Raw genomic sequence first — 17270 nt, 5'->3', positions numbered from 1 at the left:
TTCTTTCTTTCTTGTTTTTTTCTCTTTTTTTTTTTTTTTTTTTTTTTTTTTTTTTTTTTTTTTAACTTTCCTCTGACAATGTATGCTTTGCTTGTCTGGGCTACTTGTTGAATTATGGTTGATTGGGGTTGGGAAAAGGCAGACACAAGCGCTGGGGTTAGGAGAAGAAAATGCCGATTTTAATCTCCCTGTACACTTTCACAGAATAAAACAGGGACAGTAGTTGTATCTATAGGATGCTACCAGTACTCACGTCGTTGTCCTCATGATCTCAACCGAAATATTTAGCAGGATTACGTATACGGCCACTTGTCGCGGCCAGCTCCCAGCCAACAAACTGTCAACCTCCCAAAACGGCGGGCCAAGGGCCAAACAACGTCTCTTCACTTCTCATGTTCTGAGCAAATTCCCTAAATATCCTACAAGTCAACTCTATTTTACGCCAAGTGCGGTTCCAGGGATAATGAGGAGAACCTCACAGCTAACATGGTGTGAGGGGATATATAAAAGAAAAGGCGTGGCCAAGGAGGAAGATATAAAGAAAACAATAAGATGAGTGTAGTGATATCAAGACCAATACCCAGGCAAGAAGGCTGTCAGTTCGGGTTTTCCTTTTAATAAGCCAAAAGCCTCCCGTCCGGTGATGCTCTGTCCGCGGACTATTCCGTCTATCCTCCCTCCCATCGCAAATATACACAAATCCCTCGCTCCATCCTCATTTGGAACCTCCTACCCTTTCTTCACACACAACCATCAGTCATTAACTACAACTTGCAGTGCTCAAAAACCCCACCCACCCCGTGCGCATATGTAAAATCCAGATCATTTTCCTGACGAAGTATAAACCAACGCAACAGCCCTGAGCCCACAACTGTATATCAATCAGCCTTGGGTCCATTGCTGCTTCCACCGCTGCCGCCAAATACGCTCTGAATGAAGCCGCCGGTGCTGCCCTTCTCGCTGGGAGCACCAATGCCGCCCTCCTCCAGCTTGAAGTGCGTACCGTGACCGGCCCTCCTCTGAGCGCGAGCGCTGTTGCGGAACCACGAGAGGCAACCGAAGGCGATGCCGAGAATGCAGCCCATGGAAAGGTAAGGATGCTCCGAGAAGGTCATACGAATGTCGAAGAAAAGCTTCTCGAAGGCGGAGATGGTGAGCTTGGGCTTGATGTTGAGAGGATTCTGGGAGATCTTGGTGATGGTCTCGAGGATGGACGTGCGGCTGGGAACGATAGGGTTGCCGGTGGTTGTTTGATCCCAGTAGCGACGGTTCTGGTTGGAAAAGTAGGTTAGCAAGCGTTCAACAAGTGCCTAAACGCTGTGAAGTGAGAGATTGAATACTTACATCCTCGTCGTTGATGATGATCCGGTCACCAGTGTCCTTGACATCAATACCGTAGGTGGTCCTGATCCATCTCTGCCAGAAAACGCCATCAACCCAAGCAAAGGTGATCTCCTTCCTGTCTGCCCTGTCCATGTTGATGCGGATGTTCTTGGCGTTGCGCAAAGCACGCTGGTCATTGCGGTCCTCAGCCTCCTCGATGCGCAGCTGTTTAGCATTACGAAGCTCCTGCCTTTCCAGCTGGAAGAGCTGAATCTGCTTGTCCATCCACTCGCTGGCGGCCGACTTCATCTCGCGGATGGCACCGTTGAAGGACTCTTCGTCGTCTCTGTTAAGGAGTCCGAGGACAACAATCTTGCCATCCATGATCTCGCGGGCGTTGGAGGCGGTCATCTCGGGAACAATGGGTAGCCAAACGGACTTCATCCAGTTAAGAACCTGGCGAGTGCCGCGCATCTCATTGGGCGTGAGGGGCTGATAGTAGGTGGGGCGGCCTTCGCGAGAGACGAGCAGGCGGGGCCAGGTGGTAATCTTGAAGCGATCGTACAGTTCGGGGTCGCGGGTCTTAACGAGCTTGGCACGGCCGATAAGGCTGAGAGGAAGACGCTCAAGGGCGAGAAAGTCCTCGGTGGTGGTGGCATGATCGTAGAAGTAAACAAAGATGACCTCCTCCTTCTCCTCAAGAGCCTTGAAGGAAGCGGCATCGACGTCCTGTACACCTTTAGAGATGTCAATGGCCTTCTCAGCATACGCGAGAAAGTCACCGAGACCACGGAGGCCAGTGTACTCGACACGCTCGCCTCCCCGGAAGAACTGGATGGTGGGGTAACCGGTGACACGGACGTCCTTGCAGAGACGGGCCTCCTGCTCGCAGTTGACCTCGCCAATGTTGAGGCGGCCCTTCATCTCGCGAGCAACCTGAGCCCAGTTGGCGGCCATGGCTTGGCAGTGATGGCACCAAGGGGCGTAAAACTTGATGAACCAAGGCTCCTGGGTCATGGTGACCTGGCTCTGGAAGCTCTCGGCAGTCAGGGGCTGGGAGATGCCATTGGGGTTAGGAGTAGTCTTGGGCTTGTTGCCCTTGATAGACGCGGCGGCAGCGGCAGCAACAGCGGGGGCCTCGTAGTAAGCAGGAGACGTAGACTTCTTCTTCTCCTCTTCCTCCTTGCCCTTGGCCTTCTCGATCTTGGCCGTGGCCTCGGTAGAAGGGTCGGCCTTAGAGGCGGCCTTAGACTCTACGGCCTTAGTTTCCGTTGCCTTGGTTTCCGTGGCTTTGTCCGCCGCCTTATCCACAACCTTATCCACAACCTTTTCCGTGGCCTTATCCTCGGTCTTGGGAGTGGGCATCAAGTACTCGTCATTTCCGGTGATGAAGGTATCTTTAACAGGTTGTTCGACCGTGGCAGAGTCCTTGACAAGATCGACCTTGGGCACATCCTTGGCGATATCAACGTTGGATGTTTCCTTGGTATCTTGGGGGGCGGCGACCTTGGGAACGTAGCCGGGAGCAACTATTTCGCCGGGCTTAGGAAGCTCGAGCTTCGCGGGTCTTGATCCGGGCTTGGTCGCTTCCAAGGCCTTCTCAACTATCTCACTCAGAACAGGCATGGACTTGACGCCCTTGAGAGCCGCAACCTGTTCGCCATTCTTGTAGAGGGTGGTAGTTGGGTAGGAAGATGCCTTGTGTGCGCTGCAGAGATCGTAGTACGCTACGCAGTTGATGGTGCCGAAGCGGAAGTCGTAGAAGGTGGTAAAATTCGCGTTCTCGTCCCCGACGGGCTTCGATGTGTAGTAGAACTCGTATAATGTTTGGTATGTAGGAGCAAAGTCAATGCAGTGAGGGCAGTAAGGGCTGTGCAGGTGCGTGGTGTCAGCTAACGCGGTCGCATGCTTACCAGAGTCTTAATAAATGATCAAATACCTGTAGTGCTTAACCATCAGCCATTTGCTGGCTTTGGATTCCTTCTCCCAGTTGTCGGGGGTGAGTTCGATGAGTGGTGGTACCGGTACATCGTTGAACTTGGTGTACACTTTCACTTCGTCCTCTGTTTCTGTTTCTGTCGTTGTTGATGCGGCAACGGCCAGACGGGCCGCGCCCAGGAATAGGGGAAGCCACCTCATGGTCGTGGCCAGGTGTGGGAAAGCGATAAGTGGTGATGTTTAACAATGTCGGGGCCTGATTGTCGCACACTGCATCGAAGAGCGAGCCAGCACCGCCGGGGTGGAAGAAACACCTTTAGAACCTAAATCGAACCCAATTCGTGCTGTCCGGCTCGATCGCGACGGGGTGGTCGTCGATGGTGGGAATTATGGTGCACTGGTCGTGGGTCGTCGTGTTCACAGTCAACAACCAAAAGATGAGAGACGAAACCGCCTTTGAGAATGATAGTCGGAGAAGCGCAGGCGGTGTTTGTCTGCTGGCGGCATGGGACAACAATTCCACCTCAACCCGCTACTTGCTTCAGGCGACGGGGGACCAGGGGACCAAAGGGATTCAGGAGGCGATCGAAGGCGGGCAATGGCGGCCGGCCGTGCTGGCCCCTGGCCTCTCAGGGCCCGCCCCAGGGGGCTAGAACGATTTCAGCCAAGACAGATAAGTGGATCCAGCGTTGTGGAGGGGAGAGAGCCAAGCCACAAGGAGGCTGAAAGCAACATCCAACAACAACAACATTGAGACCCATTGATTAATTTGGCAAAGAGTCTGGGTTCAACGGAAATATCAACACTTGATACTTTGGAATTCCCACCCTGGTTAAATAATCCGAACTGCTCAGTGCCATAAATATGCTCTGAACACTTCGAGTCGTCCACTTGGCCCACCACTCTTTGAGAAGGTGCCGTCCTTAAGTTAGCAGACAGCGCCGGGGCTGCTGGATAACCTAACTTGAAGTAAGCTGAAGGGAAGGGACGGAACAACTCCAACACGTCAAAGACCCGGTCTCAGAAAGAGAAAAGATGAAAGACCCCACAAAGTCTATGGTAACAGCATCTCATTCATGTTCACACTTTGCACAAATCTGCTGAGATACACCCACATACCTCCCATCCGTCAAGTCCCAAGCGTGCACTGTTGGCGACCTAACTCGACTGTTCGTGAACTGGCTACCACTCTGCCCGTCACCATGGAGAACAACCGTCCGTCAAAAAGGACAGTTCAGGATGCTGAGCTGGGTAAAGCCGGTGATGTTCGGAATGGTGGAATTAGCAGGGCAACACCACGATCTCTCAGTCGTGCTGTCAGCCCTCCGCTCAAGAAACGCCGCACAAGCCCAGACAAAGGAGAAGAAGAATCCTTTCCCACAGAAGAGCAGGCAAAAAAGCAGCCATGTTCATATCGTAGGGTCGTCGCGTCGCCCTTTCATCTTACCACGATTCGCTCCTTGGGACAAAATTCCAACATGGATACCGTATCACTCAAGGGCCTTCTTGGTGACCCCCTCATCAAAGAGTGTTGGGAATTCAACTACCTTCACGACATTGACTTCCTCATGGGTGCGTTTGATAGTGATGTCCGCCATCTGATCAAGGTTCACGTCATCCACGGCTTTTGGAAGAAGGAAGATCCCAATAGGTTACAGATACAGGTATGCCAGAACAGCTACTCACCATCCCGTTGTGCGTTCAGTCCTGACCGACCCACTAGTCTGACGCCGCTCGCTATCCCAACATCACCACACATCATGCCTATCTCCCCGAGCCGTTTGGAACCCATCACAGCAAAATGATGGTGCTCCTGCGAGCCGATGATACGGCGGAGATTATCATCCACACGGCAAATCTGATTCCGAGAGACTGGAGTAATATGACACAAGCCGCCTGGATATCTCCTCGACTTCCCCTTTTGAAGCCAGACGCCCAGCAAAATACTTCCTCTACTCGGTCCCCACCACCGGCCGGCTGCGGTGAGAAGTTCAAGATAGACTTTCTGAATTATCTACGCTCATATCGGGCTGCCTGTAACCCTCTCATTGACCAACTCGCCAAGTATGACTTCTCATCAATCCGCGGCTCACTGATCGCCAGCGTCCCAGGACGGCACTCCCTCGTTGACGATTTTCCCACCCGATGGGGCTGGGCCGCAATGAAGGAGACTCTCAAGTCGGTTCCCGTTCGCCAGGCGGGAGATCGAGTTCAAGGTGGTGGTGATGTTGATGACAGTGAAAAGCCCGAGGTTGTAATCCAGATATCCTCCATCGCCACTCTGGGTCCAACAGACAACTGGCTCAAAAACACCCTTTTTGAAGCGCTCAGCGGTTCCCAAGGCCCCAAAACCCTATTGTCGTCGAAGCCCAAGCCAGACTTCAAGATCATCTTCCCCACGCCGGACGAGATCAGGAAGTCACTCGACGGTTACGCATCCGGTGGTTCCATCCATACCAAGATCCAGTCAGCTCAACAAGCCAAGCAGCTCCAATATCTGAGACCCATGTTCTGTCACTGGGCGAACGACTCGGCCGATGGAGTTGGTACGACTACTACAACCCCCATCCGCGAAGCAGGCCGCAACCGCGCCGCCCCCCACATCAAAACCTTTATCCGCTTCGCTAACCACAAGACTAAAAACACTATTGATTGGGCCCTCCTTACGTCAGCAAACCTCTCTAAACAAGCGTGGGGCGACGCGCAGAGCAAGAACAATGCGGGAGAGCCGCAGGTGCATATCTGTTCTTACGAGATTGGCGTGTTGGTGTGGCCGGAGTTGTTTGCGGATAGTGATGGTACTAGTAGTGGCAGCAAAATGGGACAGAAGGCGGTTATGGTACCTACTTTTCTCAAAGATACCCCTGCGATTCATGGCAGTGAAAAAGATAGACCGTCTTCATTGGGGGAGAAGCAGGGTCCTACGTCAACTAGCAGGAACGGCGAGAAGGATGGTAAGGGAGATGATGAGAAGGAGGAAAAGTCTTCGACGGTGGTGGTAGGATTGCGGATGCCATATAACCTCCCGTTGCAGAGGTACGGGCTGCAAGAAGTGCCTTGGGTTGCCACGGCGAACCACTTGGAGCCAGACTGGATGGGGCAGGTTTGGCGGCATGGATGAGTTGCGGAAATGGTACGCAGCTGATCAGTCCATTGATGTGGGTGGTTAATCTGCCCCTGAAATGAACTTCTTGATGAGCCTACAAGTATGTGGTCAGTATAGGACGGCACAGCCTTCCTGTTTGGTAATTGATACCCCTTCCGCTTTCCTCTCGTGTGGATGTGATTCCACACGCGGCTCAAGCGGTCACATCATGTCATGTCTTGTATAGACGGGATATTACAGACGTTTCTAATGTAGTGTAACTGAACCCGCAGGAAACGGGGATATTTCTCGTTTGCAGATCTGGACATATACACGACATAGGTGGCTTGAACTGCGTACCTCGATACTTGATATTTCCATTGTTGTCAAGACCTCAGCAGCATCTTCCTGAGTGTTTTGGTCCAGACAAAGATCGACACGACATCCGTCTCTTGTGATTGTGCAACTACGGCTTCCATCATACCACAAGAGCCTTCACCACTTCCCATCACCGACTAGACTCCACATACAGATAGACCGCGTGCAAACATGGCCTCGAACACTCTTCGGTCTTTGTAAAGGGCATTATATTATAAGCTCAACGGGGTATCTAAACTCCTTAGTTGGAGCCAACAGCCTCGGGGGCCTTGTTCTCATCGTAGCCGTACTGGGTCTTCATCTCCTCGACCTTGGCGACGTACTTGGTCTGGGCCTCCTCGGCCGAGAGGCCATCGTCGACAACCTTCTGCCAGGCGTTGTACTTGGCCTTGCCCTGTTATTGGTAAAGAAAAAGAGGTAATGTGTTAGCTACTGTGTCTGGGCGGAGGAAGGGGACAGCTATGGAGGGGCCATGGATGAATGGAGGTTTCGTGATTTGACCAACAGCTACCAGAGCACGCGCGCACGCCTGATGAATAGAGGTGGGATGAAATGGGGTATAAATAGCGGGAAGACAGAACGGAACGAACCTTCAGGTCGAACATGCCGGGCTTGTCAGCCTTGGAGAAGTCGGCGCCGGTGGCGACCTTGTAGAGAGCTGTGAACGGTTGGAAGAGAATGTTAGTTAACTGCTGCCTTGCCCGTAGTCATGAGTTTTTGTTGGAGCTCCAGCTCTGTTCGATTGCGCGCGCGAGAGACTAGTAGGTAATATAGCCCTCGGCTGGTTCGTGGTTCGCCGCCAGCGCAAAGAGCATACATATGGGAGTGGGGTGGGACGTGACGCGACGCACCATAGATCTCGAGAAGGTCCTCGTTGGAAGGCTTGGAAGTAAGCTTCTTGGAATCGGCAACGGCCTTCTCGAAAGCGGCAGACATTTTGATTGTTGGGGGTGGGTGAGTTGGTTTACTGTGGTAGAGGTATCTGTGGGTTAGCTAAAGACTCGAACGTGGTTACAGATACAAGTTGCGCGTCGCGTACGTACGATGGGTATATATGGAACTTGAAGAAGATGGAAATGTGGAGGCAAAGGAGACGAGAATTCAAAAGGTTGAGGGTTGAGGCAGGGCAGTTCTTTTAAGTATGCGAAGTACCTTCACCTTGTACCTAGACTACAGCACGACTTGTTGAGGATCCAAGGATGGGATGAATTGCAACTCTGGAACCGGATTGGCGGGGTAGGTACCTTCCAGGCTCCAAAGTGCGGAGTTAGGTAAACACTCGCTGTGGAATGTCCAACAGCGAATGGTGGAGAGGGGTCTTTTTCCCCTGGAAGCTTTTCCATGTGACCATGAGCGTCATTGCCCCACTAGTGTACTCATCGATCCTACGATAGCATCCACAACACCCTCTTCAACTCATTTTCAACCTGACAGCCTCACTTTACGCTTATTTATCGTGGACTCAGCTGCTCAAACCAGTAATTACATGATCCAGATGGGCCCATGTGAAGATGCAATTCATTCGTACCTTTTGAGATGTTCCAACCACAGCAACTCCGAAGCAACATATTGCTTGTGCCTGCATATTTGGCAGGACATGTATATCAAGGTACCAGTGGAATAAGACTGGAAATGGCATAAACTAGGATTTCCGATGCCTCTTCACGCTGATGAAATCGAAAAGATATCTATACGGTCAAACTATTCTACTCCTTTCACATTTCCCGACAGCCTCTAGCGGCAACAAGCAGAGCCACCATGTTGTTGCTTAGACAAGCGCTGAGTGCAAAGGCGCGTGGATTGTGATGCTTAAATTCCCCTGAAAAGCACAGTCAACATGATACCTTTCATTGTAATATACCATAGCACCTGGGAAAATTACACAGTCAAGATATGCGCCATCAGGCAGCTTGTTGTTACTCCACTGAATGCCATTAAGAGATTATGCTGTCTTAGAAAGATGAAACGTAACCGATGAACCCAAATCATTCCTGTCCTGGCAAACTGCCCATGGTCTTCGCCTCGAGGAACCCAGCAAAATATCACAGCCCGCTCTCTCTACCTCTTCAACCCATCTCCCTGTACCGACCCTCAACAGCTTACCTCCCAACCTTCTCCTCCTCAATCTCCCTCTTCAACTGCTCCAACACGTCCTGCCTGCTCCTCAAATGCGCCTCCAGCCCTTCCACCTGCTCCTTAACCGTCGCCAAATCATCCGCCACGCTCTTCAGGCTCCCACCAGCCGCCGCCTTCCCCTTACCCTCCTCCAAGTCCCTCAATTCCTTGCGCTTATAATCCAACAGCTGTTCCAGCTCCCTCTTGACCAGTGCCGGCTTTGTATCCCTTTTCCCGCCCCTACGACGGTTCGCCGCCTCCTCAACCTTGGCCATCTTCTCGTCCAGCTCCGCCAGCTGCTTCTTCAGCCTGACTTCCTCCCACTGATCGTCCGTCTGCTCGGACGAGAAGTCGGTGCCGGCCGTCTTGAACGAGGAACGGCCTAGGCGCGTCAGGTACTGATCGCCGAACTTGGCCTTGCGGCCGGTAGAGGTCTCATCGTCGGCCTTTTGGGCCCAGCGCGACTGCGACGGGTCGTTGACGTTGTATGTGATCTTGTTGCGCTCGAACGAGGCCCGCAGAGAAGCGGGAACGGTGCGCGGGATGCGGAAACCTTCGTGGCGGTAGTTGAGGATGTGCAGGAAGGCGAGGCAGGCATCTTTGTTGATGGTCGAGGAGGCCGACGGGTTGACCAGGTTCCAGGCCGAGCGGATGTCGGTGTCGGGAACGGAGAGGGAGTCGTAGAGGTCTTGGAGGGCGGCGACTGCGGGTAGGTAGGTAGATTAGTATGAGGTTAGGGACCGGAAGGGAAGGGAAAGGAAGGGATGTAAACATACAGGAAACCTCGCCGCGCATATCTCGGTTCTCTTGATAGATTTGCTCGTACTTGGACTTATCCGCCGGGCTCATGTACCAGTCAAACCCATCCTTCAAGCCGGGGGTATCGTCTTCATCTTCGACTTGCTCGAATTTCGGCGCCTTGCCGGTTAGCGCGCGGTTCGCTTGCACAAGGTGGGCTTTAGATTCGGGGACAAGCCAGTCTGGGAGAGTTGTCGGGACATCAGCGTATTCCTGTTACCGTCTCCCCCTGTTAGTTCTCTGATACTGCTGCTATTACTGCTCCCATGCTTGCTTGCTTGCTCGCTCGCTCGCTCGCAGCTTCAGGACAGAAGGAGGTAGACGAACCCCGTTCAAAAGGTCAAAGATGACCCTCATCGCAACACAAAATTCCTCGAAATCAAGGTTTCCGTCATTGTCCACATCGGCCAGATCCCAAACACGCTCCAGCTGGTCATCGCGCAGGCCACTGTTCTTCAGCACCGGCGCCGCCTGCTCGCCCGTCAGGAACTTGCCGCCATTTGTTCGCGCCGAGAAGATGTTCCAGTACGTCTCGATTTCCTGCGCTTCGATTTTTGGCGGCATTGTCGCGGTTGGCTTCGTAGTAATTATATGCGTGTAAGTGGGTTGGAAATTTGGCTAGCAGCTACCTCTCAAGCTGAAGGGCCGTGAATCGCAGCGGCAACCTAAGTCCGGGGGCAACGGCTTCCGGTTCCTGTCCGGTGGTAATGCGGTCGTCGACGGGAGCGCTGATTGATTGACCGACTTGGAAATGATGAGAGCAATTGACGATTCGATTAAGCGAGACGGTCACGGAAATAAGTGGAGATTGATACTCGGGTCAATGTTAGATAATGGAAATGAAGTTCGATTGGGTTTGAGGTTATCTCGAGGAAGTCAGGTTGGGTCGGTTGTTGCCAGTGTACAGCCCCGTAGCGCGGTGTGATTACAGTGGGAAGTTGTCAGGCGGATCCCAGGGCAGCTGCAACGTCCAAGCTCCGTCTCTTGTTGTCGGTGGATGATGCCTCGCAGTATGACCGGGACCGGGGGGATGGCCCGATGTGCGCACATGGCTGTTGTGCCTTGCCGTAGCTTCGAGGTACATGGGTCTCCACTTTCTCTCTGCCCCTGAGCCCCTTTTTCATCCAAACAATGGCATCTCGTTGAACTTGTGTCAACTGCATGATGTGATGTTCGTCGTCTTCACGTCCATGCTATAAACTCGAAACCACGCACTCGAGGATTCAAACTGTTTGTGTTTCTTCCCAGTGAGCGACCAGCGTGGTCCAGGTTATAGAGGTTACAGATAAAGCGCACATGCTCACTAGGTAAACCACAGCAACCAGCTCAGCTACCAGTTGGTGCCGATTCCTTCCAGCATTGAAAGGAATAGCAATACTCCAGGCCATGGCATCAAACATGTCTAACTTTATGAGTCATAAAGTCGCAGAAAACCTTTATTCACATCAACGGTCCGATGGTGTAGTTGGTTATCACGTCAGTCTAACACACTGAAGGTCCCCAGATCGAGCCTGGGTCGGATCAAATGCGAATTCTTTTTTTTCCTTCTTTATCAACCTTTCTGCAACGTACCTTGCCACATCTTCACACATCAAGGAACGAAATCACCTTCAGTTTTCTTCTTGATCGGCCATAGGACCGTGATGCAGCTGTCACTCACATTGCTGACGGGCGAACGACCCTTTCCCGGATATCGCACCCCAATCCAACCCTTCTAACGATAGCCTTAACTCATCTAGTCGACATCTTTCCAAATCCAATATGCCTGCTTATTACTTGACCCAATGCCTGATAACCTAAGCCCGTACCCAAAACCGCGTCATGTTCACCAACCATTAGTGCTTATATTCCATCCTGTCATCCCCAACAACCCCCCAAAACTCCTCCACAATCTCCTTCTGTCCGCTCTCCGCTCCCCTGACGGCCAAATACAACCTTGAATCCAACTCCGGGTTCCAATCCCCCGGGTTTGCACTAACCATAATTCCACCCGCCTCCTCGAGAATACACCACCCCGCCGTCACATCCCACGCATAACACCCGCCCTCCCAGTACATATCGACCTGACCAGCCGCCACTGCGCAGATGTTCAAGGCCGCGCTGCCCAAGCTGCGCAAGCTGTGCACCATACACCCGCCATTCTCCTTGGCAGCCGTCAACTGTCTAAACACCCTGGTCTTGATATCAAAGTTCTTTCCCTCGCGCTGACTACCCCACTCGACCGCCACCAGGGCCGTGGAAAGGTCTCCTAGCGGCTGGCCCCCATTCAGCGGCAACTTTTGCTTTGGCCCCTGTCCCTTTCCTGGTTCGAGAGAGGCGTTGCGCTGACAGTAGGCGCCCTGTCCCTTGGTGGCCGTCCAAAGCGTATCGAGAGCGGGGTTGTAGACAACGCCCACCGCGGGGCGGCGGTCGAGGGCGAAGCCGAGCGAGATGCAGAAGCCGTGCGGGTAGCCGTGGACGAAGTTGGTGGTGCCGTCAATGGGGTCGACGATGAAGGTCGGGGCGGAGGTGACTTTGGTTTCCCCGGCGACGTAGGTCTCTTCGCCGACGAATGAGAAGGAGGGGTATTTGGAGCGGAGAGTGGTGGAGACCATACGCTCTACGGCTTGGTCGGTTTCGGTGACAATGTCGGCGGCTGTTGAGCAAGGGAAAAGGGTTGTTAGTCAAGGTAGTTGAGGTTGCTTGCCGAGGATGAGTAGGTGACTGCTGGGGAAGAAGTCGGAGGACAAGGAAAGGCACACACAGTTCATCTTCGAACCCTTGTCAATGTTGTTGGGGTTGGCGGCGAGGATCATGCGGCCGGCCTCGAAGGCGACCTCCACGAGAGTGTCATGGATCTCTTGAAGGTTGATGTCGGGCATGGTGATGGTGGTTGCCGTTGTTATTAGATATTCGAAATATAGTATAGCAGTGAAGGACAATACTAAATGACAACGGCGTCGTATGAAGGAGCTTATATATAGATGAACAGCTTTGTTTTTATAGTTGACCAAGTGTCAATGGAATTGGTATATTAGAAGGAGAACCTTGTTGGTTATAAGCTCTCAGAACTCGGGGGTACATAAGCTACAAGATGGCATGCGCGGGGGAGGTGGAGAAACAGCTAAGCTTCCATGTCATGGTGTGATGGTCCGTCCCGTCAGGGGCTCGGCCAGCTCGGCGAGGGTGGGGCGGGATGCGGCGGAAGTGGGGTCTTAAAACATGTTCTCTTTCCGGTTTCATCCCACCATCCGGTATCCCGAGGGAGACATTGGACGGCCGCAAGACTGATAACGCACGAGGGAAGACCGGAATGAAAGGATATTATGGCGTCGCAATCGAATACGGGATGCATCATATGTATTCCCTCTTAACTCTTGAAAAAGTGGGCGTGCTGGAAAGTTAGGTGGTCGTTCGGTCTGTGTGAATACTTGGTCGGTCGTCATGAAGATCCTCCCTTACCAGCCACAGGTTTCCGCGTTTGACGTGCTTGGGCATTCTCAACCCATTGAATAATACTGACGATTGGTGGGTTGCTTCTCGTATGGCCTTTCTCATTTTCAAGTAACTCTTGCGGCAGTAATCGAACACTGATAGAAAAAGAGCCGTGCCCCAACTCCCAACTAGCCGCCTTTCCCAGAAATGACGAACCACCCAAATCCAAATGTTGCCCATGCCGCATCTTTGCGTAAAAGCATAGTGATATCCGTTAATAGTTACACGGACACCTCTTTCTCGTAAAGACACGTCCATGCCAGAATCATGTAGCCGCGCCTATAACACCCCCAGTAGACCATACCTCGTGCTTTTCGTGATCAGAAAGCCGAGAATTGTTTTTCTTATCCCTTTCGTTGTGCTGCCCACGGTGTCAATCATTCATTCGGTCATCACTTCATACATCCTCTCTGAAGATAGACCTCCTCTCCACTGGGGTCTCAGGCTCGCCATTGTTGTGACCACTCGGCTTTGAGGCTCCCGTGCCCTCGATCGGACGGGGGCTGACGCCTCTCATGCTAACGTTGGTGTGATCCGCGGCAGCATCGTCGAACGGGTTTTGGGGGGCAGACACACTCAAGCCCTTGTTCGCAGCCGGGCCAGGAGAACGGCTTCTCCTTCTACCTCTCTCTTCCTCGGGATCTGCGAACGGGTTGCTAGTGCCAGTGCCGGTGCCAGGCTGACTGTTGCCGGGGTTGGTCGCCAGGTTCATCTGGTAGCTCCTTCCTCCGTAGCTCGTATCATCGCCAAGGTTGTTGTGCCGAGAGGGCTGCATTTCCGTCTCCTCATAGTATGCAGGTCCATAGCCATCAGCCTCTTGTCCAACACGCGCATCCCATGCCTCATCTGGGTCGAGGGGTCCGAAGCCGCGGCTCCGGGCGGCGTTAGCGTTAGCACCGGAAGGCTCGTAGGCACCAGCTGCAGTGCGATTGTTGTTCTTCTTGAACTTTCCGAACCAGCCCTTAATACCGCCGGAAGAAGAAGAGGTGTTGTTGGCATAGGGAAGGGAGTTTGAGGGCTCGGGCCAGAAAGGGATGTATGAGGTGAGGGGTGGTGGAGGGAGCTGGAAACATGATGTTAGTTATGTTGCCAATCATGATTCGTTCATAGAAAAGATTGGAATTCGCCATCGCAGATTCGAAAGAGCAGGCGATGTTGAAACCCGACGGACAACATACCCCGAGACGTGTTGCTTGGGCGCGCGAGATTAGGACATAGAAGATGGCGGCAGCCACCACTGCGAGGAAGATGCAGAGGATGATAACGCTAGCCGGCCCCATGGTGAAGGTCGAGTTGGGTTTGATGGCTCAGTCCCTCTTTTCTTCTCCGTTTGTTTGTAGTTGAATGGGAGAAGGAAGCGGGCGGAACGGGCGGATCGAGATCAAGGAGGTCAATGGAGTCGTTGGTCGTACGTAAGTGGCTCTCCGCTCGCATCCGTCGTAGTTGAAAAACGTCGGAGATAGCTTTTGCGGTCGCTCGTTTTGACGGGTTAGGTGGTGTGTGAGTGTGGGTAAAACCGTCGTAAAAGAGAGGCTGGCGCAAGAGCGGGAAGAAGACAGCCGTTTCGCAGAGTTCGTAGGCGGCTGGGTCCCGGGGGTGTGAACCACAGGTACCTGAATCTGAGGCACTGCTATTCCTCGTATGTTTGTATGTGACACGAAGAAGACAAAATGAGACTTTAATCGTGTGTATGTAGAGGTACTCTACGGGTGATACGGAATCCGGACCGGTAGGAGAATAGCAAATGGTGGAGGAGTGGAGGGTGGTGAAGTTGATCTGTAGCTCCGCGACCACCGAATTGAAGAGGAAACGCACTGCGTCAGCGGGGTCTCCCTGCCCACAGCCGGTGGTTTGAGCGGGACTTACTTGGCCAAGACGACAAGGATCAGTGATCGCAAACATCCAGATCAGCCAAGACCGCCGGTTATCTAAGCCCAAACGGGCCGTAGTGATCGATAGTGACAAGCTTTAGCGGGTTCCTGCCACCCTAAACCCTGCAGGTACAAGTTGTGCTTGGCATGCCAACTTGCAACCTTGTTGCTTCTCTTTTTTCCTGTCGTATTTGCGTATGTGAACACTACCACTGACAACACCGTTGGGACGGGTTTTCTTTCTACTTTTTGTTAATCGATATCTTTATAAGTCCTTTGGATGTAGCAGACATGAGTAATTTTATCCAGTCAAGCGAAATACTACCAACCGATCAGGCGGGCCAAAGTCGGATCGTGGAGTGGAGAGCCATGAGGGTTCTTCCTTCCGCATTATCCGTCGAACTGTTCTAGCTTCGCACCTTCATCGTACGGCATATCCGGTGGAAAAAAAGAGAAAAAAAGAAAAAGACAGAAGAAAACAGGAAAAACAGGATGGACTTCACAAGTGCGAGACGACCGAGCGAATTCGAGCCATGCTGTGCTACGAAGAAAGTACAACCATTGCCCAAAGGTAGCTGAAAGACAAGCAGCTCCTAGAGTCTCTAGTCATTCAACACCAAGTTCTTCACAAACTGACCCTGGGATGATGCCGTCAAAGTGCCTGCAGGTCGTTTTTTGTACTGACCTTGTGCTGATATATTTCACCCTAGTCGTATCATAGGCCACACGCTCGGGTCAGCAAGCCATGCCACTATACCAACCTCTCAACGCTTCAAGGGCAACGAAGCCAATGGGACTCTACTGAAGAGGAGTATAGGGACCCTGAGATCATGTCGCTTTCTCAGACCCTGAACCTGTTTTATAGAGAACATTGGGAAGACAAGGTTGACGAGAAGGTTGCTTTGTATGCCTTCCAGCAAGTGGACACCTCGTCAGGCAGTGTCTTATATCTTGTCATTGGATCTGACAAAAGGCGGAAGGTTTGCTTCGAATTGTTGAAGAAGAGGACAGTCAAGGAAGCTCTCCCTCAATTTAACAGCAGCGCCTGCTCTACAAGATACTATTAGCTTGTCAAATTCACAAGCAAGACGTGAAGACCTCATCTCATCAGCTTTATCCGGTTTATCAGGGGGATCAGACTTTTTGTTCGGAACATGGCACCTCTCGAGGAATCCCAGAAAGATCATGTAAGATATTCAAAATGAACAAGTTAAACAATGCATTGCATCCGGGTGTAGGACAGATCACACAGAGCTTTACCAAGTTTCCAGCCCCTCTGCAGCACGTCAGAAATCAAGAAACAAAAATCTGTCCTCGTAGATATAAACCACCAAGTGCCCCTGATTTTCCTCCTTCCTGACTTCTCTTTCTTCATCTTACTCTTTCCCTCCCCAATTTCAAATTGGCCAATAATTCTTTTTACTTAACTGCCATCTAGGACGACAACATGCCGTACGTTAGTACACCTTATCTCTGGAGGTGTTCAATACTTTGCAATTATCCCGACAACAATTACTGATTTTCCAATAGTTGAAAGAGAATATCCAGCGGGATCCAGCCAGCTCAACACCGTACGCTAGGTCATGTCAGTGGACACAGACTATATCTCCCTCAAGGAGCCCGCCTGGTCCGAACAATCCGGTGCGTACCACGGGCCACCGCTAGCGAGGATGGAGAGACAAAAGCAGCAAGCATCTAAGAATCAGATCAGTAATCAGGTCGCCGCCATAGAGAACGACCTGGGAATTCGAGCTGCCTGGGAGAAGCACCTGGGGAAAGAAAAAGATAAGAACCTGAGAATTATACGTGCTTGGGAGAAGACGTACATACAAACAAGGCCGTCCCCGACCAAAAGGTTTGGCCATTGGGTGAGGTTAAGAAGGAGAAGCAGAAGGAAATACTAGTCGGCAACGAGAAGTCCAAGGTGATTCAGAAGGTGAACAATAGAAAGGATCTAAGGAAAAGGGAAAAACAGTTGACGCAGGGCGTGCAGGTTACTACGATAGTCAGCAAGGCTGTTGACACTGCTAAGGTCAGTAGAGGTGTCCATCCACCTTGTTGCACGTCACAATGGGTACCGTAGTGGGAAAATCTGTTTCCAGACATGCGTTGTGGTTATTGTCCAAAAACCACAACAATGTTTAAAAAAAACAATGTATGTTTTTAATAGGGGGTAAGCGCTGTAATGTAGTAGTAGGAAGTAAGTAGCCTTGGTTTTCGAGCCGGGTCGGGTCCGAATTTCGAAATTTCTCAAAGTCTCAAACTCCTATGTACCTTCCTTCCTCCGC

At 52.0% G+C, this 17270-nt stretch overlaps 7 protein-coding genes and 1 non-coding gene across 8 annotated transcripts; 3 read left to right on the top strand and 5 right to left on the bottom strand.

Moving 5' to 3' along the window:
• Window positions 1–205: 205 nt before the first annotated feature.
• NCU06344 (disulfide isomerase) lies at window positions 206–3865 on the bottom strand. The gene is made up of 3 exons (XM_957285.3): window positions 3263–3865; window positions 1345–3193; window positions 206–1271 (listed from the first exon to the last, which is right to left on the bottom strand). The coding sequence occupies exons 1-3, from the start codon at window positions 3460–3462 to the stop codon at window positions 879–881; spliced, it is 2442 nt and encodes an 813-aa protein (XP_962378.2). The 5' UTR covers window positions 3463–3865; the 3' UTR covers window positions 206–878.
• Window positions 3866–4023: 158 nt separating this feature from the next.
• NCU06345 (tyrosyl-DNA phosphodiesterase) lies at window positions 4024–6647 on the top strand. The gene is made up of 2 exons (XM_957286.3): window positions 4024–4925; window positions 4985–6647. Exons 1-2 carry the CDS (start codon window positions 4338–4340, stop codon window positions 6380–6382), a joined length of 1986 nt encoding a protein of 661 aa, XP_962379.3. The 5' UTR covers window positions 4024–4337; the 3' UTR covers window positions 6383–6647.
• On the bottom strand, window positions 6595–7996 carry NCU06346 (hypothetical protein). The gene is made up of 4 exons (XM_957287.3): window positions 7768–7996; window positions 7576–7691; window positions 7315–7382; window positions 6595–7118 (listed from the first exon to the last, which is right to left on the bottom strand). Exons 2-4 carry the CDS (start codon window positions 7658–7660, stop codon window positions 6966–6968), a joined length of 306 nt encoding a protein of 101 aa, XP_962380.1. The 5' UTR covers window positions 7661–7691; window positions 7768–7996; the 3' UTR covers window positions 6595–6965.
• A 614-nt stretch (window positions 7997–8610) lies between these two features.
• On the bottom strand, window positions 8611–10612 carry NCU06347 (actin cytoskeleton-regulatory complex protein end-3). The gene is made up of 3 exons (XM_957288.3): window positions 9965–10612; window positions 9616–9850; window positions 8611–9542 (listed from the first exon to the last, which is right to left on the bottom strand). The coding sequence occupies exons 1-3, from the start codon at window positions 10199–10201 to the stop codon at window positions 8824–8826; spliced, it is 1191 nt and encodes a 396-aa protein (XP_962381.2). The 5' UTR covers window positions 10202–10612; the 3' UTR covers window positions 8611–8823.
• Window positions 10613–11087: 475 nt separating this feature from the next.
• Window positions 11088–11161, top strand: NCU15165. Its single transcript has one exon. It is a non-coding gene; the product is annotated as a tRNA-Val (tRNA).
• Window position 11162: 1 nt separating this feature from the next.
• NCU06348 (myo-inositol-1-monophosphatase) lies at window positions 11163–12765 on the bottom strand. The gene is made up of 2 exons (XM_957289.3): window positions 12381–12765; window positions 11163–12272 (listed from the first exon to the last, which is right to left on the bottom strand). The coding sequence occupies exons 1-2, from the start codon at window positions 12496–12498 to the stop codon at window positions 11473–11475; spliced, it is 918 nt and encodes a 305-aa protein (XP_962382.1). The 5' UTR covers window positions 12499–12765; the 3' UTR covers window positions 11163–11472.
• A 44-nt stretch (window positions 12766–12809) lies between these two features.
• NCU06349 (hypothetical protein) lies at window positions 12810–14910 on the bottom strand. Its single transcript, XM_957290.2, has 2 exons — window positions 14290–14910; window positions 12810–14174 (listed from the first exon to the last, which is right to left on the bottom strand). The coding sequence occupies exons 1-2, from the start codon at window positions 14389–14391 to the stop codon at window positions 13509–13511; spliced, it is 768 nt and encodes a 255-aa protein (XP_962383.1). The 5' UTR covers window positions 14392–14910; the 3' UTR covers window positions 12810–13508.
• Window positions 14911–16429: 1519 nt separating this feature from the next.
• On the top strand, window positions 16430–17173 carry NCU06350 (hypothetical protein; the record flags this gene model as incomplete). Its single annotated transcript, XM_957291.1, has 4 exons — window positions 16430–16438; window positions 16563–16623; window positions 16800–17014; window positions 17153–17173. The coding sequence occupies 4 exons, from the start codon at window positions 16430–16432 to the stop codon at window positions 17171–17173; spliced, it is 306 nt and encodes a 101-aa protein (XP_962384.1).
• Between the last annotated feature and the right edge of the window lie 97 nt (window positions 17174–17270).

The sequence above is a fragment of the Neurospora crassa genome, linkage group IV, assembly GCF_000182925.2.
Source record: "Neurospora crassa OR74A linkage group IV, whole genome shotgun sequence".
NCBI classification, from domain to species: domain Eukaryota; kingdom Fungi; phylum Ascomycota; class Sordariomycetes; order Sordariales; family Sordariaceae; genus Neurospora; species Neurospora crassa.
The sequence above is the reverse complement of the archived record's forward strand: the minus strand, read 5'-3'. Positions and strand labels throughout refer to the sequence as shown.